At 45.8% G+C, this 25,973-nt stretch overlaps 1 protein-coding gene across 4 annotated transcripts in view; it reads left to right on the top strand.

Moving 5' to 3' along the window:
* The window catches only part of LOC113407229 (metastasis-associated protein MTA1), a 160,159-nt gene that overhangs the window by 94,333 nt on the left and 39,853 nt on the right, over positions 1 to 25,973 (top strand). For 3 of the 4 annotated variants that reach the window (XM_026655459.1, XM_026655458.1, XM_026655460.1), the window contains exons 12-15: positions 20,093 to 20,208; positions 21,275 to 21,426; positions 22,583 to 22,772; positions 23,188 to 23,277. In XM_026655459.1, the coding sequence (XP_026511244.1) occupies positions 20,093 to 20,208; positions 21,275 to 21,426; positions 22,583 to 22,772; positions 23,188 to 23,277 (548 nt within the window). Of the gene's footprint in view, positions 1 to 20,092; positions 20,209 to 21,274; positions 21,427 to 22,582; positions 22,773 to 23,187; positions 23,278 to 25,973 lie in introns of those variants that run through there. The other variant, XM_026655461.1, reaches the window with a different exon arrangement.

Below are 25,973 nucleotides of genomic sequence, written 5' to 3'. Positions count from 1 at the left end.
CCTGCCCCCAGGGGGTGCAGGAGGGGTGCAGGGTGCAGCAGGGGGATCAGGGCAGTGGGTTGGGGTGTAAGAGGAGTGCGGGGTGTGGCAGGGGGCTCAGGGCAGTGGGTTGGGGTGCAAGAGGGGTGTGGCAGGGGGCTCAGGGCAGTGGGTTGGGGTGCGGCAGGGGGCTCAGGGCAGGGGGTTCGGCTGCAGGAGGGGTTCGGGGGGCAGGATCTGGCCCGGCGTGTACCGGGGGCAGGGCAGGCTCCCTGCCTGTCTGCCCTGCCCTGCCCCTGCAAGAGGCTGGAACATGGGGAAGGGGGGGCGGAGGGGCTGTGCGTTTCTGTTGCTTGAGGCACCGCCTCCAGCAGCTCCCCGTTCCCGGCCAATTGGAGCTGCTGGGGGCGCTGCCTAAAGTAACAGCCACACACAGCCCCTCCGCCCCCCCCTTCCCCACGTTCCAGCCTCTTCCCGGAGCTGCGCAGGGCAGGGCAGGCAGGCAGGGAGCCTGCCCTGCTCCCGGTGCTCGGCCGCTCTGGTAAACATGGGGGGGGGGGGCTGCGAGGGGCTCGCAGGCCACAGAAAATCACCACGCGGGCCGCGTGTTTGAGACCCCTGCTTTAGACAGTGCTGGTGGGCTTCCACCTTGGACTCCCAAGGCTAAGGTTGCCTTGTGCATGGGTGCACTGTGGGTGGAGGGGCTCTTTGTGTTCTCTTCACCCCAATATAGCACACTGACACAGGGTTGTAAATAACTTGGCTCTTAAAATTTTTGAGCCTTTTTAAAAAATACAAAATCTTTCATAGTCTTATTTTTCACATAAAATATGGATTGGTGATTTTGTTAGATCAGGAGTGTAATGGACAAAAAGGGGTAGCTAGTAGTTGCTGAATAATAATAGGTCTCTTCCGCCTCTAGATTTTGTTGGCTGGGAGATGACTCCTAGAAATTGTGTTTCCTAGTGCTTTGTTTAATTTAATTCTTAAAATCTAATGCAGTGGGGCTTCTGCCACTTCCCTTTGGAGTCTGTTCCACAGCATAGTATAAATTACTCTTAGGAAGCTGCTTTTGGATGAGGAACTCAAATTTTCCCTTTCTTAATTTCTTCCCTGTACTCCTAGACGTACTCCCATGTGTGCTACCCTAAATAAGTCCTCTCCCTCTTACCCTTCAAATACTTAAGAACTCTTTTTTCATGTGTCCTTTCAGCCATAGCTAAATCAAAATTTATATATTGCGCTTGCAAGTCGATCCCCAAATCCCTGATCATTTTTGTTGCTCTCTTCTGAATTCCTTGCAACATGCCAATATCAATCTGGTAACAATGTCCAAAATAGAATGTAATATTCAGAATTAAGTTGAATAGCATTTTTCTCCCATTATTATTCAGTGGTAATATCCTTTATGGAAGCTGATACTATTCACGGTGACACTGGATATCAAATTAGACATAAATGCATAATATGATAAGACAGCAAAACAAGTGCCATTTTGGATTGTAGATACAAAGGATATTAACAGAAAAGACAAATTATTCCCCCTCTCAGTTGCTTTGGACACATAATAAATGAAATTGTTCGTAGTTTTCTGTATGGGTTGGTTAGTTTTCTCTATTTGTGTGAACGGTTTGCCTTTTTCCCAGCCTCAAACATACACGTGAAAGTAATCTGTTATTTGCAATGACACTGATGTCATACCATGCAGGATACATCTGTAGGTTCCTTACTTGTATGTTCTTATTCTTCTGATGTGCTAAGAATTTTAAATACCATGAGCCTCATTCCTTAAAATCTGATTCTCTTGGTCAGGGCTGTAACCTCAGTCTGCAGTTGGTGGGACTTCACACTTTGAAGCCTGCCATCACAGTTCTGCTTGACCAAGTGGGGAGAAGCCCTGTTCTGCCCCATGGTGCTTTGATGCATTGTGGAAGATGGTGGAGCTCATTGGGTAGTCAGAGCTGGCTGAAAATTTTCCGACAGAATGCTTATCTGTTGGAAAATGCTGCTTAGATGGAAGAAATGTTCCATGCAAATTGTGTCTTCCCACAGAAACGTGGCAGGTAAACTGGTGAGAGCTGTTTCCTGCCAGCCTGGGCTCCCCCGGCGCCTGGGCAGTCTGACTCCCAGGGAGCTGGGCAGCATAGAGAATTGAGCAGCCTGGAGAAAGCCAAAAAATTCTTCCAGTTCTCCTGAAATGGAACTTTTCAGAATGTTTCCTCCTGCGAAAGACTTCAGATTTTTGACTCTTTATCCCAATTTGTGGTGATGAATTTTCTCCCACAATCAAAATTTTCCATGAAATTTTACAGCCAGGTCTACCAGTCAGCTAATCTGGGGAAGGCTTTCACACCCCATTCCCTACTCCGCTTGTTACCCTCAGCACAAGCACTCATGCAGCGTTCTGGTGAAGGGACAGACGATGGGTGGAAGAGTCCAGTCTGCAAAGCGGGGACCTTCAGCTCTGCTTCGCAGATGCCTTTCACCCTCTCCCCTTGACACAATACTAAGGGATGAGAGCACAGGTGACTTGAATGGTAATGTACTGTAATTTACATGGTAAGTCTTTAAGCAAGTGTAACATACACTGTCCTCCACTTCTGACCTTCTCAGCATGTATCAGGGAAAGCTGCAGTCCTGTGCACAGCCCTCTTGTCTCCCCCCAAGTGCTATTACTGCCTGCCTGTCAAATTTCAGATCAAGACATGGCACAGAGACAACTCATGACATTGATGGATTATGTCTTCCTAGCCACGGGTAGTGGTCATGTGCTTGTTTGATGGATTTTTACTACATTTGGACACTGTGGTTCATTAGGTTATGGTAGGTGTGGGAGGAGTTGAATGGCTCCACTCATGCTGTAGTGATAAACATACTACAAGTACCTAAATGCATAGAAACAGGACCTGGTGTGGCGTTGGCTGGTTAAACTACTGGGCCCATTTCTGTTTGAAGATTTAACAATAATGATCCATGTTTGTCATCTTAGGAATAAACGATTGTCACTTGCTCCAATGCTGACACAAGACCCACCTAGAAGCAAGTAAAGCTGGTCAGTGTTTGCCCTAGAATTTCACTGCAAAGAGTGATCTAGAAAGCCCTTAGGGAATGTGTGCACTGCAAAACAACAACAACAACAAAACCCTGCAGCAATGAGTCTCAGAGCCCTGGTCAACTGACACGGGCTCATGCTTTAGGGCTAAAAACAGTGTAGATCTTCCTGTTTGGGCTGGAGCCTGAGGTCTGAGACCTTCCCTTCCACCCACCTCCCCCCTTGCTGGGTTTCAGAGCCTGGGCTTTGGCCTGAGCAGGAACATCTGCAGTGCTACTTTTTAGCCCTGGAGCGCAAGCCCGAGTCAGTTGATCTGGGCTCTGAGACAGTTGATCTGCCTGGGTTTTGTTTGCTTGCTTGTTTGCACTGAGTGCATGGTACCCTAAGTTAATTCAGGACACTTTTCTCTTGGTCTCTGGGCGCTTCAGCTGATGGAACCCTAGTTTCCTCTTGTGCTGATAGTGGGAAAGGCACTTGAGAGATGGTAGGAAGAGAAAATAGAGCCAAAGCTGTGGTGTGTTGTTAACTATCTGTGGTTCTTATATGTCCCCCATTACCAAAGTAATAGGCAGAGGTGCCTCTTAAGGCATGTCTACACTGGCAAAGTTACAGTGCCAGCAGTTACAGCGCCGCTCAGAGAGCGCCAAAGGAAAACCCCTATTGTGTGTTTACACTGACAGCTGCCTGCGCAATAGCGTGTTCACACTTGCGGCGCTGTTCGGAGTGGTGCGCTCTGGGCAGCTATCCCACAGAGCACCTCTTTCTCTTTTGCTGCTAAGACTTGAGGGAAGGCGGAAGGGATCGCAGGCCATCCTGGGTCCTGTCCCAATGCCCTGTGAAGCATTGCTTCGCATCCCGGCAATCCCTGTGCTTCCATCCGCATTTGACGCCATCTTTCAACGGTTTGTGTACTGCGCGCCCTGCCCTGCCTCTTTCTGGCTGCAGGAATGGATCCCGAGCTGTTGACAAGAATGCTGTTTGCACTAACCAACACATCATGAGTGGCAGTGGAGTTATTCCTTAAACTACAAAGTCAAGAGGAGTGCGACATTGATCTCACCACGCGTAGTAGCTACGACATGAGATTTCTTGTGGCATTCATGGAGGTTCTGACCACTGTGGAACGCCCCTTTTGGGCTCAGGAAACAAGCATTGAGTGCTGGGATCACATTGTGATGCACGTCTGGGATGACAAGCAGTGGGTGCAGAACTTTTGCATGAGGAAAGCCACATTCATGGGACTGTGTGATGAGCGCGCACCAGCCCTGCGGCACAAGGACACAAGAATGAGAGCAGCCCTGCCGTTGGAGAAGCGCATAGCAATTTGCACTGTGGAAGCTGGCTACCAAGTGTGCAGGGCCATTAATCGCATCCTGCTCAGAAAGGCCATGATTCTGGGCAACGTGCGTGAGATTGTGGATGGCTTCCCTAACTGCAGAGGGGTGATAGATGGCATGCATATTCTAATTCTGGCACCAGACCACGTAGCCACCGAGTACACTAATCGCAAGGGGTATTTTTCAATGGTTCTTCAGGCGCTTGTGAATCACTGTGGGCGTTTCACAGACATTGACGCAGGCTGGTCCGGAAAGGTGCATGACTCACGCATCTTTCGGAACATTGGCTTGTTCAAGAAGCTGCAAGCAGGGACTTTCTTCCCGGACCAGAAGATCACCCTGGGGGAAGTTGAAATGCCCATTGTGATCCTGGGAGACCCCGCCTACCCCTTAATGCCGTGGTTCATGAAGCCATACACGGGGCAACTTGACAGCAGCAAGGAGCGGTTCAACAACAGGCTGAGCAAGTGCAGAATGACTGTGGAGTGTGCATTCAGCCGTTTAAAAGCCCGCTGGTGATGCCTGTATGGGAAGCTGGACAGGGCCAATGATGATATTCCTATGCTTATAGCCGCGTGCTGTGCGCTCCATAATATTTGTGAAGGGAAGGGTGAAAGCTTCACTCAGGGCTGGACCGCAGAGGCTTAGCATCTGGAGGCTGAGTTTGAACAGCTGGAGACCAGGGCTATTAGAGGGGCCCAGCATGGGGCCATAAGGATCAGGGATGCTTTGAGGCAGCAATTTGAAGCTGAAAGCCAGTAATATTTGTTGCTATCCTCGGGATTGCAGTGCTTGTAATGCTAGGAGGTGATTGGTGCACATGATGCAAGAAGGGGCCTTAACATAGCTGTATGTATGTTGCTTTGCAGTGCTCTTTTTGCTTTCACTTAATAAAATTAAAGATTGCTTTCAAACAAACACAATTCTTTTATTGAAAGACAACAATCAGAGGAGAGAGTCAAACAAAAAAATCATCAGCAGGGATGGGGGAATGGGGGAAATGGAAGGTCTCAAGAGGAGGAGGGGTCCCGGGATGGCTACAGATTTGTGTATGTCCAGGGATCATACCCAACCTTATCCTTTGGAGTATGATGCGGTGGGTGCTGTACTTCAGCAGGGCCAAACTGCAGATGGATGGGTGTTGAGTGCAGTGGGTATCGAGAGTCCAAACTGCTGGACTCTGAGGAGGGAGGAGTGGAATGATGCGGGTAAAGAGTGGAGCCAGGAGGTTGATAAGAGTGTGTTGGCTATATGTGTGTGTCTGGCAGGGGGGCGGAGTGCATGGGAAAGAGTTTTTTGCGACAGTGGCTGCAGAAGAGGGCGGACGCGGAGCTGCTTGGTTTGAAGAGCTAGTATCGCCTGGAGCATGTCCGCTTGGCACTCCATAACTGTTAAGAGCCGCTCAGTGGCTTCTTTCTGGTGTGCCGCATTCTCCTTTCGTTCCCTCTTCTCACTGTCCCGCCACTCCTTCAATTCCTTTTTCTCGGCGGCAGAGTGCATTATAACCTCACGCATAAAGTCCTCCTTAGTTCTTCTTGGCTGCTTTTGAATTCTTCGCAACCGTTCTGCCGCCGATAAGGGAGGCTGGCCTCCCAAGGTCATCTCTGAGAAGTTTAAATGTAACATTTTACAGAAGCAGTGTTGTTTGCAACACAAAGAACACTGTTTCAGTGCTTTAAAACACAGCCAGTACTCACACACCTGACACTAACTGGCTGACCCCAGGCAAGCACACATAAGCCACAAGACCCCCAAAATGGTGATTAGCTGCAGGGGCAGGGTAAATCACTGTTCCTGGACCCTCCTGTACACTGGGCACGTGGCTCTTGGGCACTTGGGGAGAGCCGGCACTGTAGGGGGAGCCTGATAATCATTCCTGTCCCCACACTTTCCACAGGAGGTGATCATTATGGAAGATATTTCGCTGCTGAGGGTGAGTAGAGAATCAAGGGGAGGGTCTTCTCCAAGCCTGCGGCTTCTGCCCTGGCCCCTATGCTGCTAGCCTGTGTGCAGCTATGGTTCCCCTCCCTCCCCCCCCCGCCCGTGACGGCACAGTGGCGTGGGAAAGTTAATTAATGGGGCAAGAAACAAAGCAGCTCTGCCAAGGAACCTGTGGGAGCGGATTGCCCAGTATCGCCACGAGAGTTTCCTGGAGATCTTCTGAGGGAGATTCCCGTGAAGTGAGGGAGTGTATCAACAGCCTGTTCTGCCACTCAAACTAGGCATGAGGTGGGAGACAAGCCTGCTGTCTGCAACCTTCCTGACCCCAACAACTCGCTTCAGCAATTCCCAAAATCACATCCACTTACCAGGGGCCTCCTCTCCTGTCTGCAGTTCGCCAATATCTGACTGCTGTGACTGGCTAGGCTCCTCCAGGGTAGAAAAGAGCTCCCAACTGTATGCATCTCTGGCCTCCGAGTCCTCCTCTGCCTCTGGTTCCCCCTCCCCCTCTTCATCCAAGATTGGCTCCTCCTGCTACTCTCAGCTGGCAATGAAGCCAATGAAGTATCCACAGGGGACTTTGCAGTGGAGGTCGGGTCACCATCGAGTATCACGTCCAGCTCTTTGTAGAACCGGCAGCTCGTGAGTGTAGCACTGGAGCGGTGGTTTGCCTCCTCCACTAATTTTTTCCCTGGCTGTTCCAGCCAGCAAGAATTTGAAGAACAGCTAGCCAAAGTCTAAATAATATGGGTGAACTAGAGTGCCTCGTATTACATGAGGATATTGATATAGTAATAGCAAAAAATGTTTTAAGTACATCAGAAGCAGGAAGCCTGCTAAACAACCAGTGGGGCCACTGAACGATCAAGATGCTAAAGGAGCACTCAAAGACGATAAGGCCATTGCGAAGAAACTAAATGAATTCTTTGCATCAGTTTTCACAGCTGAGGATGTGAGGGAGATTCCCAAACCTGAGCCATTCTTTTTAGGTGGCAAATCTGAGGAACTGTCCCAGATTGAGGTGTCATTAGAGGAGGTTTCGGAACAGATTTATAAACTCAACAGTAATAAGTCACCAGGACTAGCTGGTATTCACCCAAGAGTTCTGAAGGCACTCAAATGTGAAATTGCAGAACTACTAACTCTAGTCTGTAACCTATCGTTTAAATCAGTTTCTGTACTAAATGACTGGGGGATAGCTAATGTAACACAAATTTTTAAAAAGGGCTCTGGAGGTGATCCCTGCAATTACAGGCCTGACTTCAGTACCAGGCAAACTGGTTGAAACTATAGTAAAGAACAAAATTGTCAGACACATAGATGAACATAATTTGTTGGAGAAGAGTCAACATGGTTTTTGTAAAGGGAAATCATGCCTCACCAACCTACTAGAATTCTTTGAGGGGGCAAAGCATGTGGACAAGGGGGATCCAGTGGTTATGTGTACTTAGATTTTCAGAAAGCCTTTGACAAGGTCCCTCACCAAAGGCTCTTAAGCAAAGTAAGCTGTCATGGGATCAAGAGGGAAGGTCCTCTCATGGATCGGTAACTGGTTAAAAGATAGGAAACAAAGGGTAGGAATAAAGGGTCAGTTTTCAGACTGGAGAGTGGTAAATAGTGGTGTCCCCTAGGGGACTGTAATGGGCCTAGTCCTATTCAACATATTCATAAATAATCTGGAAAAAGGAGTAAATAGTGAGGTGGCAAAATTTGCAGATGATACAAAACTACTCAAGATAGTTAAGTCCCAAGCAGACTGCAAGGAGCTATTAAAGGATCTCTCAAAACTGGGTGACGGCAATAAAGTGGCAGATGAAATTCAACGTTGATAAATGCAAAGTAATGTACATTGGAAAACATAATCCCAACTATACATATAAAATGATGGGGTCTAAATTAGCTATTACCACTCAGGAGAAAGATCTTGGAGTCATTGTGAATAGTTCTCTGAAAACATCCACTCAATGTGCAGCAGCAGTCAAAAAAGCAAACAGAATGTTGGGAATCGTTAAGAAAGGGATAGATAATAAGACAGACAATATCATATTGCCTCTATATAAATCCATGATACGCCCACAGCTGGAATACTGCGTGCAGATGTGGCCGCCTCATCTCCAAAAAAGATGTATTGGAATTGGAAAAGGTTCAGAAAAGCGTGACAAAAATGATTCGGGTTATCCATGTGAGGAGCAATTAATAAGACTGGGAATTTTCAGCTGGGAAAAGAAACGACTAAAGGGGGATATGATAGAGGTCTATAAAATCATGACTGGTGTGGAGAAAGTAAATAAGGATGTGTTATTTGCTCCTTCTCATAACACACGAACTAGGGATCACCAAATGAAATTAACAGGCAGCAGGAAGTACAAAATACAAAAGGAAGTATTTTTTCACACAGTGCACAGTCAACCTGTGGAACTCCTTGCCACACGATGTTTTGAAGGACAAGACCCTAATAGGGTTCAAAAAAGAACTAGATAAATTCATGGAGGATAGGTCCATCAATGGCTATTAGCCAGGATGGGCAGGGATGGTGTCCCTAGCCTCTGCTTGCCAGAAACCTTCACCACATTCTATGGCAGCTGACTTTAGGCAGTCTCAGGGCCTCCTTAGAATGGAAGCAGACACCTTGCAGATCCCTCTGGAGGAGGCCAAAGATCCACAACACAAGCTGCTAGATATTTTGCAGTCTGCAACACCCTCCAGAGTGATGCTACCTATTAATGAGGCTCTTCTGGATCTGGCGAAAACTATCTGGCGCCTGCCACTATTCCATGAAGGTGCAAAAGGATTGATAAGTACGATGTGCCCCTTAAGGATTCTGACTTTTTATTTTCCCATCCACTCCTAACTTCCTAGTAGTGGATGTGGTGAATGAAAGGGGTAGGCAGCATTTTTCAAGATCTACCCCTTATGACAAGGATCAAAGGTGGCTGGATCTCTTTGGACAAAAGTCTTACTTGGCAGGGTTGCAGAAGTTCTGGATCGCAAGATACCATACCAAGTATGGTCAACATACAACTTTTACTAATTATAACATCTGCAGGGAGCAGTTCCAGTCTGTCGTTGCCGAGGGTCAGCTGTTGGCCAGAACAGCTCTCCGAGAGTCTCTAGTTGCTGCAGATAGTGCTGACACATCCATCTCCGTTGCAGTAGGTATGCATAGGGTATCATGGCTCCAACTTTTGGAATTTCTAAAGAGGTTCAGAACACAGTAGAGGGCCTCCTTTTGATGGTCATAAGCTTTTCTTGGAGACACAAATGACTCCCTGCACACGTTGAAGGGCTCTGGGGCTACCGTACATTCCTTGGGCATTTACACACCTACGAGCAAGAAATGTTTTAGTAGGTCTCAGGCTGCCCAGAGGTCATGCCCTGCTCAGGTCTTGGAATACCATTGAACCCCAGAACCTCCCAGAGAGAGAGACAGGTTTCAGAGGAAGAGGGCTGCACAGCTGCCCTCCATGACCACCCAGGCTTCATCTAAACAGTTTTGATGGGTTGGTCTAGGGTTCGACGATGACTCTGGATTTACAGTTTCTGTGCTCTAGCCTACCTCCCTGCCTTTGGGGACTGTCTTGTCCATTCTGACCAGGCTTGGGAGTGAATCACCGTGGACTAATGATTCTTGAAGGTCATAACATCGGGATATACTATCCAGTGTGTCACTCCCCCCTTCCCATCTGTCTTCAGGGACCCCCCTCACAAATTTATACTGAGGCAAGAAGTAGACTTTCTCCTCTGACTAGGAACGATAGAACCCTTCCCCTAGGGTTAGGGGCTTCTACTCAAAATATTTCCTAGGGCCAGAGGAGGACAGAGGTTGGAGGTTGATTTTTGGATCTGAGACTGATCAACAAATTCGTGAAGCCTCAAAAGTTCAGGATGATGCCTCTAGCACTTGAATTCTTCTTCGAGTGCTGTCCCTGTGGGTGCTCTACTCCAGGTGTCGGTGCGTCCCGGCACCGTTGATCGCAGATCTTCGGTAGCAGTGCCTGGTCGGGACGCACGCACTCAGCTGCTGTCTCACGGCGGCGTTAGGGTCTGCCTGAGCGCATGCGTCCCGCACCCCCCTCAGTTCCTTCTCAGCCGTCCTCGGCTGAATATGAGACTCGGGGCAGTGCTGAACCTCTTCCCTGGTCACTGAAGGAAATAAGTAAAAAGAAATAGAAATAGTTAGACAGAAATATCCCAGTTCTCTCCCTTCCTTTAGAATAGTTCGTTAGTTTAAAAAAAAAAAAAAGGAAAAAAAACGTTTTCTCTCCCGTTCGACTCCCGTTGAGACTCTCCCCCAGGCAATCATAGTCAATGATGCCGGGGTCCCCAGGCTTTAAGAAATGCGACTCCCGCAAGGAACCTATACTGCGGTCTGACGGACACTCACGGTATGTGAAGTGCCTCGGCAAGATACACGTGCCTGCTAAGTGTATCCATTGTACCAGCCTGAAAACCAGGGCTCGTCGTGACAGGGACTTGTGGCTAAAAACGCTCCTGATAGAGAAATCTCTGCAGCCGTCTATGGAGATGGGCACAAGTAAACCCTCTCCCTCACGCGCCCCCTGCTAGGTCGGAACCGATCAGGAGCGCGGCTTCACTCTCTCAAGTGAGGAGGCAGGAAGCCCCAATGTCTCTGCACAGAGACTTTCAAAAGGGTAAAGGGTCTCCGGCGAGATCTTTACCCTTGATGCTGACAGCGCCAAAAGCAGGCACCTCCAACCGCCCCAGCACCTCAGCCATGGCTCACACGGGGTGCAAAAGCAGGGACCCGACTTCCCACAGAGGGAAGCTCTCCTTGGCACCGGTCCCGTCGGCACTGAAGATGGACCCGGTACTGGCAGCGCATTCTACCCCGGCACCGAGTCTGTCCATCACCCCCACAGCAGACACGGACCCCATGCAGGGTGCCTATAAACGGCCCATGGCACCCATGAAAGCTAAACAAAAGTCGCTGTGGGCTTCCGCTCACGCTCCATGCCCAGGAGGACCACAGTCCATGGAGCAGCAGCAGCAATTTTTGCATCAAGATGACATCTCTGTGGCCCCTGAGCCTGACTCTCTGCTCCTTGACACACAGCGCTCAGTGTTTGAACAGCCATTCTCGCCACCCAACCTGGCTACCCCCACTGACAGGGAGAGTGACATGCAGCAGCAGGCAGAGTTCTCCCCGCCTGATTCTCCTCCTCCACCAGAGCCATATCTATCTCAAGGCATGGCACCTCACAAGAACCAGCCTCAGTTTCCCTACTTTGTCCCCCCGTGGGCAGGGCCTCACTTTTCTTACCCTGTGCTTTGGCCTCAGTGGTACCCTTGGTCAGCTCCTGCTGCCACTCCTCCTCGCGGCCCTTCCACCAGATCGCAAGCCCATTCTGCGCCTCTGTCTCCAGCTCCATCTACATCTAGAGCTCCTGGACCCCCTCTTGAAGAGGTGGGCTATGAACCCTTCCCTGATTCACCAGCTCCTGACTCTCCATCAGCTGCAGATGAAGTCCTCATGCCTCCACCGCCACAAAATGTGGAGGACTTTAAGCAATTCCAGGAACTTTTCAAGCAGGTGGCACTCAGCCAGGACATTCCTTTTGGAGGAAGTCCAGGAGACACAACAGACTCCTCAAAATCCTCCAATCCTCTGCGCCCTCAAAGATCGTGCTACCCATAAACAAAGCCCTCTTAGAACCAGCTGACACTCTCTGGCAGACCCCTGCCTCCATCCCACCAACAAGGAAAAAGGCTGAACGTAAATATTATGTTCCCACTAAGGATGTGTAGATTTCTTTTTTTCCCCACCCACAACCAAACTCTCTTGTAGTGGATGTAGTGACACAGAACAAAACAGCCACAATACCGGCCCACTCCGCAAGACAAGGACCTCAAACGGCTTGACCTCCTGGCCGCAAGGTTTATACCTCCTCCACTTTGCAATTTAGAATTGCAAATTACTTCTCCCTCCTTGCAAGCTATGACTATGACAATTACAACAAGCTCTTTGATTTTACCTCCCATATCCTGGAGGACAGGAGAGCGGACTTTAAGTCAGGCCTTGTCGAAGGTCAACTGGTGTCCAGGACGGCACTACAAGCATCCCTGGACATGGCAGACACAGCAGCCCACACTACTGCAACTGCGGTGGTGATGCACAGGTCTTCCTGGCTGTCTGCATCCGGTGTCCCCAAAGATCTGCAGACCAAAGTGGAGGACCGTCCCTTTGACAAAGATAAACTTTTTTCTAAAAAAACTGACTAAGTCCTTCACACTATGAAAGACTCTAGACACTCCCTGCGCACACTGGGTATATACCCGTCCCTCCCCAGGAGACAACATCATTAACCTTATTAGAGGCCTTGCGCACAACAATATCACCGGCCCCAGTCCAGACCATATGATGTTGGGAAGCACCACAACAGATCTTGTAGGCGCAGACAAAACCATGCGCAACCAGCTACCTCCCACCCAGCGAGAAACAAACAGCAATTTTGAAGTGTTTGTCGGGGGTCTGCGAAACCGCCCATTGACTCTGCCGCTTATTTGGCCACCACCTCCAGTTTTTCCGCTATGTCTGGCAACAGGTCACACAGGACCGCTGGGTCCTGGAAATAGTTCAATCAGGTTACTCCATCCCTTTCATATCCTGCCCGCACACCCTTCCCTGTCCCTCTTCAGGGTGCTCACAAGCACCTACTTCGCGTAGAAGTGGCTCATCTTTTACAGCTAGGTGCAGTGGAACCTGTACCAATGCAACATCGGGGAAAAGGGTTCTACTCCCACTACTTTCTGACCCAAAAGAAAAGCGGGGGATGGAGACCTATACTGGACCTACGCCGAGTGAACAAATTTGTACGTGTACAGAAATTCAAGATGGTCACATTGGACACAATAATACTCGCGCTAGAACAAGGGGACTGGTTTACAGCCCTCGACCTACAAGATGCCTATTTTCACATATCCAGCACACAGACACTTCCTGCGATTCACAATCGGACACAACCATTTTCAATACAGAGTGCTTCCATTCAGACTCTCCACAGCACCGAGAGTATTCTCCAAGACCCTAGCTGTAGTTGCGGCCAACCTCTGCAAACACGGGATTATACTTTTCCCCTACCTAGACGACTGCCTTATCAAAGGCGGCTCATACAACAAGACATTAAAGGCGACGCGTTTTATCATCTCCCTCTTCCACAGTCTAGGCCTGCAAATAAACTTCCAAAAATCCACCTTGATACCCACACAGCAGATCGAGTTCATTGGCGCTCACCTGGACTCAATTCGAACCAGAGCCTTGCTCCCACACAACAGATTCCTCACTATTATGCTCTCATACACACGCTCTCTGTTCGCTCCAGAATACGGGCACGAACCTGCCTACAGCTTCTTTACCACATGGCAGCCACCACCTTTGTGGTCAAATATGCCAGACTGCACATGAAATGTCTTCAGGGTTGGCTCAACTCCAACTACAAACCCAGCAGACACAGCTTCTGCATGACACTAACTCTTCCAGCAAACGTATTGGCCATCCTACAATGGTGGACAAAACCAGAAAACCTGCTCTCCCAGGATAACGGTCGGCTTCTCCATCCGCAGCTCCAGAAACTCCAACTGACGGTGTGGTTCCTTCATGGTTTCAAACCCACGAATTAGCTTGTTCAGAGCAGGTCCAATACGTTGTCCTGCACAGTAGAAGAGACTCTACTTGTAAGACTTACCTGCAAAAGTGGTTCTCCATATGGTGCTTCCACAGATGCTTGACACCCCAGACCCTGACCCTCCCTGATATCTTAGACTACCTTTTAAAACTAAAACAGGACGGGCTCTCGCTCAGCTCTGTTAGAGTACACCTTGCGGCTCTCACCACCTTCCATGATCCGCTGAACGGATATTCACTTTTTGCCCACCCCACCATAACACACTTCCTCACGGGCCTTCAAAATCCCTACCCTGAGATTCACCCACCAGCAGCCTCCTGGAATCTCACCCTAGTTCTCCGAGGCCTCCCTTAAAGCCCCTGGCTACCTCATCCATGCTCCACATGTCTATGAAAGTAGTTTTCTTGGTTGCCATAACGTCAGTGAGAGGGGTCGGTGAAATAAGCACCCTGATGGCCTACCCTCCCGACACGATTTTCTCTAAAGACAAGGTTACAATGCGACCCCACCCCAAATTCCTCCCCAAGGTGGTGTCTACTTTCCAGCTTAACCAGCCAATACACTTACCTGCATTCTATCCCAAACCTCACAAGACTCCACAGGAAGTGGCATTACGTACCCTGGACGTAGGGTGACCAGATGTCCCAATTTTATAGGGACAGTCCCGATATTTGGGGCTTTTTCTTATATAGGCTCCTATTACCCCACCACCACCCCACCATCCTCTGTTCCGATTTTTCACACTTGCTGTCTGGTCACCCTACCTCAACGTCAGACGGGCAATTGCATTTTATCTAGACAGAACTAAGGCATTCCGTAAATCCCTTAAGCTATTTGTGTCCACTATCGAGAGATCAAAGGGTGCTGCTATTTCTAAGCAATGACTCTCCAAGTGGATCTCTGACTGCATCAGATCCTGCTACCAGACTCAGAATGCTCAACCACCCAAGGGCATCAGAACTCACTCTACTCGGGTGATATCAACATCCGTTGCATTCCTCCACAACGTACCTATTACCAGTATATGCAAGGCGGTCACGTGGACATCTGACCACACATTCGCCAAACATTATGCTACCACACAGGATACCACAGCAGATACCATAGTAGGCCACACTGTACTGTCTACCGTTATCACTGTCGCAACTCCAAAATCCCACCAACCATAGTGGGTACTGCTTCACATTCACCTGGAGTGGAGCACCCACAGGAACAGCACTCGAAGAAGAGAAGGTTACTCACCTTGCAGTAACTGAGGTTCTTCGAGGTGTGTCCCCCTGTGGATGCTCCCCTCTACTTTGGAGTACTAATCAGACAACTCTATGGTAGAGAAGGAACTGACGGGGGGGAGGGGGTGCGGAATGCGCACGCTCAGGCAGACCCTAACGATGCCGTGAAACAGCAGCTGAGTGCGTGCGTCCCGACCAGGCACTGCTACCGAAGCTCTCCGATCAATGGCGCTGGGATGCACAGTCGCCCGGAGTAGAACACCCACGGGGACACACATCTCAAAGAACCTCAGTTACTGCAAAGTGAGTAACCTTCTCTTCCTTTACTAGAGAATGGGGATTGGCTTTTGTCCTTCAACCTACAAGATGCCTACTTTCATATAACTATACACCCATCACACAGGAAATACTGACGATTCATCATAGGTCAAGATCATTTTCAGTATTGCGTGCTCCCCTTCGGCCTATCCTGAGCTCCAAGAGTATTTTCAAAGGTTCTAGTAGTAGTGGCAGCTTACCTTAGGCAGGAAGTGATATTGGTCTTCCTGTACTTCCACGACTGGCTACTCAAGAGCAACACCTTCGAGGCTGTGTTATTGCCACCCAGATGACCCTCGCTCTGTTCCAAGAGTTGGGCCTACAGCTGAATGTAAAGAAATCCATGCTGGTACATGTACAAAGGATACAGTTTATAAGAGTGTACTTGTACCTCCCTTTGGACAGATTAGTGACCTTGTTTGGTCTGGTAGGGACAATTCAGGGAAGCCCTTGGGTCACAATAAAGTACCGTCTTCAACGCATGGGCTGTGTGGCAGCTTGTATCTTTGTGACCAATCACACAAGGCTACACCTCTGCTGCTTCCAGGGTTGGCTTAAAAACTACCTATTCTCTGAACACGGTCACTTTGGACAGGTAGGTGACGGTCCCCTTGCACTTAAAAAACTCCCTAGACTGGTGGTAGGAGCAACGCAGCGTTTGTGCGTTTATCCCTTTCTGTCACCCAACCCCAACAGTGACTAACTCTGACGCTTCCCTGTTAGGATGCGGGACCCACCTCGACACCCTCATGGTTCAAGGCAGATGGACAGCCCACAAAACCAGTCTCCACATCAAACTGTTAGAGCTAGAAATCTCCCATCAAGGGCTCAAGAGGTGCATACACACTTGAAGTGGAGCACCCATAGGGGGACACATCTTGAAGAGCCATAGTCACAGCACAGGGCAAGTAAAATTTCTTTGTGGCATAGCTGAAAATAGACCCTCTGTATCTTGACTCATCATTTTGCGCCTTAATCCCAAGACCGTCTTCCTCCCATTTAGATAGGACTATTTGGAGATTCAGTATAGACTAGAAAAATTTCCATGCATGAGTATATTCTGTCCCTCTTTTATAAGTATGTTAAAACAGTGATCTATACTTTTAATGTTGGTGGAGAAGGATCTTACCAATACCTAAGGATCCTTTTAACAAACATTAGACTTCCCCCCTCACCCCCCCAAAAAAGTGGGCACAAAATAGTTTTAGGCACATGTTTTTAGATACACGAAGTAATGGCCTGACAAAGCTTTACTTGCAGTAAGGGGAGAAGTGCCGTTCTCTTTTATCACAATGTTATTCCAAAATGCGTTTCTCATGACAGGACCAGAACATCTGGCTGTACGTACCTGGATGACTGGAACCATTCCAGTGTACATTGGTGGTATTATACTCAGTCTTCTAACCAATAAAACCAGTTTAATCTTTAGCTACCATATGTCTTGGGCACACAAGTTTCTCCTTTCAGAAAAGTAAGACTTCAGTTCCTGCTCCCATGTTAATTTAGTGCTGTCAACCAAGTGCATAAGGTTGGTCACACATTGGAAAAATGTCAGTGTTTTGTGAGCTGTTTGTCAATTCATGATCTAAGGGAAGCTGGGAGCCAACACTTCTTACAAGGATCTTGTCACTTTAGTAGGTTCAAATGTCAGAAGAGACTATATTATGATCACCTGGTCTGATTTCCTGTATAACACAGGCCAGAGAATTTCACCCAAGGATTCTTGCATCTAGTACACATACTCCAATTCAACCACAGATCTTTTAGAAAGGCATCCAGTTCTGATTTAAAGACTCCAAGTGTTGGGAAAACTTACCATACTTGTTGGTAATCTGTGTAAAATGTGCATCTTATTTGCAGTTTGAACTTTGCTGACTTCATCTTCATTAAGTAACTAATAAATTGATTAACAAGTTAACTTAGACTGTTTGTACCAGTCTTTGAAGAAATATAAGGGTTAAGTGCTTAAGGTAGATTACTTAAGTCACAATTGATTTCATTATTCAGATGCCTGAGGTAGCATGCTTATGAAGAAAAAGTTATGTTATTTACCGTAAGTGGAGTTGAGAGAGAGATGTTCAGATCGTCCCCATGTTTTTTTCAGTAGGTCAGTTTCGCAAAGACAGCCAGGAGTGAAGGAGTTTGGCCATCATGTTTCCCTTTCTCAATGTGATCTTAGCACTGTGGGATGCATATATCAAGGCGTGTAGTCTTGTTCCTAGTTAATTATATGTGATTTCTGGAACTATGCAGTATAGCATTCTACAGTAGTAATAGTAATATAATAATATCACCAAGCTCTTATAGTGCTTTTCATCAGAAGTTCTAAAAGGGCTTTAGAAAGAATCATATTTTATAGAGGGGGAAACCGAGGCACAGAGGTGAATGACTTGCCCAAGGTCACCCAGCAGGCCGGGTGGCAGAGCTGGAAATAGAAACCCAGGTCTCTTTGCCCTAGTCCAGAGCTCTATCCACTATGCAGCATTGCCTGCCAGTAGTGTAACTCTGTAGAGAGAATACTTTTGGAGAACCCCAGCTACCTTAAGTAATCTAGTTATATTTGCACAAAATGAATTTTTGGTGAAGTAGAAGCTACTTGGAGGTAATTTTTAATATGGCAGCAATCAACAAAATGCGGTCTCATGCAAAGGTTTATAATATTCCATTCTTCTCCTTCGCAAAATTGCCTTTGCAAGTCTCCCTGAGTTGGAACGTCATGCAGTGACTTACAAATCCTAGAGCCATTTCAAATCCATTAATAATCAATCGTTAGGGCCATGACAGTGCATCAGCTGAAGAACAGAACAATTGAACCACGATTGTAAAAAGGCCCCAGTTATTAATTCTTTTTTTTCTGCCTTGCCTGGGGAGCCCTGCAGACCAGAGAAGTCCAGAATGTCTGTAGCACTTAGCAGTACACAGACCTTCCCCCTCACCCACACTTCTTCCTCTCAATAAGCCCACCATGTTATATAAAAGAGAGCAACACAGGTCAGTCTGAAGCTTCTCCTGCTCTTGGAAAAGGCTCCCCTGGTCACTTGTGGAGCCTTTATGGTCCTTGTGTGCCACTGTAGCAGAATCTGCATGTAACACTTTTTTTGTTTATTTAAAAAAAAAAAAAAAAAAAAAGATTGTGTCTGTGCTCTCTCTGTCTCTCAGTGACTCCCAATCACATGTAATTGGTTCTAAGTAAAAAGATGCATTTTTCTAACAGCCCTGGAAACACAGTGACTGGGGAGTTTTCTTTCTTTCCCTCATATCCCCACTTGTCTTAAAGATTCTCTAGGCCAAATTGTTATCTTATTTATGCCTGCCCAATGCCATTGTCTCAAGAATAATTTCATATGCAACCTCTTTGCCTTTGATGGGTTTATACAGGTATAACTGATTGGAATTTACTAAATCTTTGTTGATGCTGCATCAGAAGGAATAGAATCTGGCTCTCTGCTGTGTTGGCTTTCACTTAGTGAAATGTGGTAAACTGTATTACTGAAGTCAGCCGATGAAGTGCTGAATATACAGAGCAGTACTGCTGTATAAAAAGGTATGCAGCTCAATGGTCTACACAGGCACATTAACCCACAGCACGAGTGTGCTTTAGAAATCGCATCCCAGTAGAGTGTCTTCTCCTACTGTTGATGCAAGCCCTAAATGACTAGCCAAAAGTCACACAGGAAGTCTTGGAATTGAACCCAGATCCCCTGTGTTGCAGTCTGGTACTTTAACTAATTCTGTTGTGGTTTTGTTGAAGGGAGTGGTAAAATAAGGTCTGTAAATAAATCTGATTCTACATGTTGGCTTGGAGTGCCATAATCTCTATGCTAAATGGGATGGGATGGCGCTCTTGACCTTTTAAGATGCTTCCTTTCACACATCTCTTAGGAAATTGCACAGGAAATACCTCTGAATCAGATGGGGAAGACTGCTGTCTGTACAAGGTGTTCCCATTTGGGTTATCTGAGGATTCAGTTTACACCTTTTTCTCTGCAGTTCTTTAATACTGCAGTGGCAGTAGGTGCTTGTTTCAGGAGGGCAAACTTTGAATCTGAATTAGTACTTCTGAGCTCTTGCCTGTAAGCTTGCCAGTCTACTACAGAGAGACGGGATTTGAAGAGGCAATTTTCTGAAGGAGAAAGGAAGGCTACTTTACCATGGAATTCTCTGAATCTATTGCCCTTGCAGATCCACCTTGACTTTCCCTCCTTCCTCACCTCTTTAGAGGCTTAAGCAGAATGTTGTTCAGGCAGAGCGGAGCAGAGGGATGTCTGTCGACATGGCCCTTTTGTCACCTAGATTAGAATGTTTTCAGATCAGTAATTAAGGTGTACTCATGACCAGAATGGTTAACTGCTTTTAAGTGGTTCTGGGACTCCTGAGAAATGGCATGTGACTTCTACAGTATGATCTGCAGAGGAAATGTATTCAGAAAACTCTATTTACTGGTAAGTAATGTTTCTTGTTTTGGAATTCATAAATATGTGAGAAATGTACATCTTCAGTTTTAATCTTCTGGGCCATATTTTTTTGTCACATAGGAAAGTTACATGTCACAATCAATTAATTTTTTTCCCTTTTTTTGCTTTGTGTTTTAAGTAACAAGCCAAACCCCAACCAGATCAATGTAAATAATGTCAAACCAGGAGTGGTAAATGGTACAGGAGGACAGGCACAGAACACGGGAGCAGGACGGGCCTGTGAAAGCTGCTATAGTAAGTGATTTGCAATTGTGCAAGAGCAGCAGAAGTACTCTAGCACTAAGAGTAAAGTAAAGCTTTAATAAGCTACCATGCAGGGTGAGGTGGGTGAAATAGGCAGGGTTTTTCTTTACATAAATGTTTCTAAGTTTTTAGAGTGGGTGGATTTTATTGTAAATAGCTGTAAGAGCTGATGTTTCCTGTGAAATAATAGATGGCTCCTGAGTGAAGACGAGTATTTAATTCATTGGAGAGCTTTATAATGTTTTCACAGCTTTATAATGGTAGTGGAAAGTCCAAAGAGCATGGTTACATCCTTGTATTCACTATGGTCTTATCGGCTAATATGTCTTGGTCTAATAGGCTTCCCTCTCCTTTATGGAGAGCCTTTTAGATGTGCTAAAACGTAGGACTGTATGGAGAGTCAAAATGACTGACTCTCTTTCTCTTCCCTAAGTAAAGTTGGGGAGGGGATTTCTAAAATAGAGGGGAAAAGTTACAGTTCCCCCCACCTATGCAAAAGGGGTGGTTGTGTTTCGGAGTTACAGCATAAAATATCTCAAAGTCATTACCAGGAAGTTTCCCCATCCTAATGACTCTTACTCATTTTACTGTTTCAAATGATATACTACAGAGTATAATTACTTGAGCTAAGGCCATTATAAGAGACAAGGTGGGGGAGGTAATATCTTTTATTGGAACAACTTCTGTTGGTGAGAGAAACAAGCTTCTGAATTTATACAGAGCTTTTCTTCTGTGTAGCTCGAAAGCTTCTCTCTCTCTCTCTCACCAACAGAAGTTGGTTCAATAAAAAAATGTACCTCACTACCTTGTCTTTCTAATATCCTGGGATCACCATGGCTATAACAACACTGCATAATGCCATTATAAAACATTTAATGATGATGGAATTTGCCTCATTTTTATACAACAGGCTTATGATCTAGTTTTGTTACCTTGTGAAGCTGAAAGGTCTTTTTCTCCTTTGAGATTGTAAAGATGGTTGTAAAGGCTATAAACTTTGAAAATCAATTCTGTTTAAGAATATATATATATATATTTCCACCTTTATTATCCCTAGCCACACAGTCTTACCAGTGGTATTCTTGGGGTCCCCCTAACATGCAGTGTCGCCTCTGTGCATCCTGTTGGACATACTGGAAGAAATATGGTGGCTTGAAAATGCCAACGCGATTAGATGGAGAGAGACCAGGACCAAACCGCAATAATATGGTATGTGCATCCAGCGTAAAATAATATGGTATGTACATCCATTGCAGGAGGCTCAGTACTGCAGGTCAGGGAACCGAATGCTCATTCCAATGAACAGTAATGGAAAAAGTATCCCTTATTCCTGCCACACACAACCACATCAAATAATATACAGTAGAACCTCAGAGTTATGAACACCAGAGTTACAAACTGACTGGTCAACCACATGCTTCCTTTGGAACCGGAAGTACGCAATCAGGCAGCAGCAGAGAGACACACACAAAAAAGCAAATACAGTACAGTACTGTGTTAAACATAAACTACTAAAAAAGGGAATGTTTAAAAACAAAACAAAAAAAAACAGACAAGGTAAGGAAACTGTTTCTGTGCTTGTTTCATTTAAATTAAGATGGTTAAAAGCAGCATTTTATTTTCTGCATACTAAAGTTTCAAAGATGTATTAAGTCAATGTTCAGTTGTAAACTTTTGAAAACTACCATAACGTTTTGTTCAGAGTTACAAACAGCCTCCATTCTCGAGGTGTTCATAGCTCTGAGGTTCTACTGTACAACTGTTTTAAAGCCTAAACAAACAGAATTATTAGTCAGAACTCGGCTTTTTTATGACATGGTAATGGTCTGGCCTGTGCAATAATTGATAAGTCATCTTTGTCCACATGTAGTTAAGTATGTAAACCTTAGCCCAAGGCCAACCTTCCAAGATATTGAATGCTTAAATTGGTCCACATTAAAGTATAGGGCCAAAGTTTTCAAAAACGAATAGTGGCTAGGGAAGAGCAGCAGCAGTGCAGATGGGAGAAGACAGTAGGTTGTGTTGTGTTCTTAGCTTGTTGAGACTTCCCTCCTAATCTCTGCCTCCCACTCTTGTCCTTACCTCTATATCTGTGGTTTTCCTTCAGCCTGTATCAACTCCAAGCTCCTATCTCTGTCCCCAGGAGCCTTTCAGAAACTGAGTAGAAGCAAATACTTTACTTTGAGTGAGCATCCTTTAAAAATTTAGGAAAGAGGGGGTTGTATAGGAGGGTGTAGGTGGAAATGACTTTTAGAATGGACTATGTATGTGGTGTTAACTGATGCTGGTTTCTGGTGTTCTGCAAATTTCTAATAAAAATCAGTTGTGAACAATAAAAGTGCTTGTGCTTTTTCCCTTTTCCCAGAGTCTTCATGGTGTGCCAGTGCGAAACAGTGGGAGCCCCAAATTTGCCATGAAAACACGACAAGCTTTCTATCTGCATACAACAAAACTGACAAGGATTGCCAGACGCTTGTGTCGAGAGATCTTGCGTCCTTGGCATGCAGCAAGACATCCCCACCTGCCCATCAACAGTGCAGCAATCAAAGCAGAATGTGAGTATTTATCTAGACATCCAGCTACTTACTATGAAATTGGGAAACCAGAATTTGAGATTAATTCCTTTGGGAAAGACTTGAGTTAAATCTTTCAGAGGTACTGTGGCGAAGCACAGATGACCTGCTGTTACTTATTTCCTTTGCAGAAATGGCCTTAACTCATCACACTATTATCAAATAACACATTTGAAATTGCTCAGCTTTTTTTTAAGTGTCACTTGTTTGCCAGTATGCAGCACATTCCCTTGCCTGTGTGTACACTTGCCAAAACATGCACCTACTCTGTAAACATCCTTTTTTACTAGAAAGCTCTCCAGAGAAAAGTTGTTTTAGACTAAGTTAATGTCCAAGACTCCATTCATTTTTAATAAGAAAATAAATGTTTTCCCAAATCCCGATATTGTCTTCACAGGCACAGCACGCTTACCAGAAGCATCAGAAAATCCATTGTTGTTAAAGCAAGTTGTTCGAAAGCCTTTAGAAGCAGTACTCCGGTATTTAGGTAAATATGCTACAGGCTAATTCTCCTAACTGCTTGCGTATTTTCATACTGCTGGGTAAACTGATCTGGAAAAATAGGATCCGCTTCCCCCCAAATTTTGCCCATCTCTAGAAATAAATTAATAACCTTTGGTAAGGTCCTGAAACATTCAGTTTATAGACTATTGTGTCCTTCTCTGGAACAGAGGAAAGTTCAAAATGGCCCCTGCAGCCTTTCTCCTCTTCACACTATGTAGAGGTGTGGTGGCTCAGCAGCCTACTACCCACCCTCCATCCTATATGCGAAACTCCTCTTTAGCAGTCATGAGGCAGCCTCCGGTGTCTGGGTGAGAGACCTTCTGCTTACAATCCATAAATGTGATCGGTGGGATGCAGTTGGCTCGTCCACAATCCCACTCTGGTACAGTCTTAATGTAACTCCTACAATGGGATCCACTGTGCAGCCTCTTCTCAAGTCTAAAAGGCCTAAGGATACAGAGCTTTCTCCATGAAGTGCTTATAGTAAGTGTTATGCAGCTCTGCTTTGGGCCTCTCCTTAGCATCATAATTACTGCACAGTAGGCAAACGTCTGAGAAGGATGTCACTAGAGTTTAACAGAAAATGAGTTGGCATTTGCTTGCTTGACCTTTCATGCCTTTGAGGGTAAAGATTCTGTAGTGGAAGAGGTTTAAGTGCAGAAATTATGGTCAGTGAAAGATTCATAGATTTCAAGGCCAGTAGGGACCATTGTGATCATCTAGTCAGACTTGGTGCATAACACAGGCCACAGAACTTCCCCAAAATAATTCCTAGATTGTTAGTTCTTGCATCCAACTACTGATCTCAAAAAAACATTTAGGTGCCAGAGGTGGTTCAGTAGGTAGTCCTCTTCCTCACAAGTGAGTTTGAATCATGATCCCAGGGTGAAGTTAGTATGTATTGTGCTGCTGGAGGTTCTGTCTTTCAGATTGCACATAAAAGAAAGGTCTTAATCACTTCTGACCATTTTAAAGCAGCCAAACAAAACCCCAGACTGCTTCCCTCTTTTACAAAAGTAGGGGAATTAATTCTTGTATCCTGTCCAAAAATTCCTTCTGCAGTTTTGTTTGGATACAGCATTCTTCTCCTCCTGTCCTAAGTAGTTTAGCATTGTTTTGTGCTGTTAAACATCCGACACAGTCTTCCTTAAGAGTGGATGGCATGATTTCAGGTGTGTATAGTTTGCAATGTGAAAAGTGCTTTGGGATCTTTGAAACAAATGGCTGATATTTTATTAGCACCTTTTATCCAAGTATTTCAGTTAATAGAACTAAAATTGTGCTTAATTTGATCTGTTGCTGTTTCCTATAAATATATTGCTCTCTGCAAGTTGTTATATAATCACACCTGAACCATACATTGCCTTAAAGAAAGATCCCATATCTGGGAATGCTGTCAAATGAATATTGCAGTAACCCATGATATTTGTGCATTAATTGGCTATTGGTGCATGCCTTGAGTGTGTTATGGGGCAGAACGGTGAAGGCTCTATGACTTTACCACAGCCCGTGCTGGCATCAGAGTGGCTTATTAACTGTTTCTTTTGTATTTAAAAAAAATACGGTGCTTAATGTATTGCATCCTTCTCCTATTCAAAATATAAGGATAAGAGGAATAATGGGGGAAAGGCTACAAAAGCCCTTCTTGAAACATTTTTTATGTAGATTTTTTTTTTCTATCAGTTATTTTAACTTCCTCTTCTCTTATTACACCTCCACCCCGATATAACGTGACCCGATATAACATGAATTCGGATATAACGCGGTAAAGCAGTGCTCCGGGGGCGCGGGGCTGCGCGCTCCAGCGGATCAAAGCAAGTTCAATATAACGCGGTAAGATTTTTTTTTTTGGCTCCCGAGGACAGCGTTATATCTGGGTAGAGGTGTACTTAATGTTTGTTTTTGTAGGTAACTGAACTCCTTGACCCTGCTACCCTCTCTAGTGTCCTATGAACTAGCTCTCTCTTCACTGCAGTCTGTGGCCAGACAGCCACTGTCAACTCACTTTTTGTTGAAATTGAAATTTAAGACTCCCAATTTTGTAATTAAATAACCATTGACTTTAAAGGGACCAGAGACCACAAACTGCTCCTGAGGGACTGGCAGGTTGTGCAGGTGGGGTCAGGGGCAGTTGTAAAACTGTCATGCTTCTTCCTGGTCTCCTCCTCCAACAGACACTACACAGCCTCCTTCAAACTTGCCTGGTTAGTTTAAATACTGAATTTAGGAGCCTTAAATGAGCACCCAGAACAGCGCTCTAATGTTAAAAGCATCCTCTGGCCACTTCTCTAGTCTTGCTGAGTGATAGGGATGGGGAAGTGGAGACTGGCTTTAGTATCTAGAGCACTGTTCAACTTCTTCTAAATTCCAGAGAGTTGATTTGGGAGTTACTTTAAGGCTCCCATTTCAGCAATTAAACTAATTATCTGTTAACTTTGATAAGAAATTGTGAAGTCAGTTTTGTTTCTTTGAATATTTTTATTTATAAAAGATAAGCTTCTGTGTGTCTATTGTCTGAATACTCATTAAATATTTGTCTGCTTTTGTTCTAGGTACAGTACTTAACAATTAAAATATTCTGTAATAATAAATATCCCCAAAAAATCCCCAAACTGTGTGCATGCAGCACAACCAAAATGTAGCCACTAAAGGGAGAGGAAATTTTGCTATGGAATCCTA

The sequence above is a fragment of the Terrapene carolina genome, unplaced genomic scaffold, assembly GCF_002925995.2.
Source record: "Terrapene carolina triunguis isolate 2854851 unplaced genomic scaffold, T_m_triunguis-2.0 Scaffold210, whole genome shotgun sequence".
Classification (NCBI taxonomy): domain Eukaryota; kingdom Metazoa; phylum Chordata; order Testudines; family Emydidae; genus Terrapene; species Terrapene triunguis.
The sequence above is the reverse complement of the archived record's forward strand: the minus strand, read 5'-3'. Positions and strand labels throughout refer to the sequence as shown.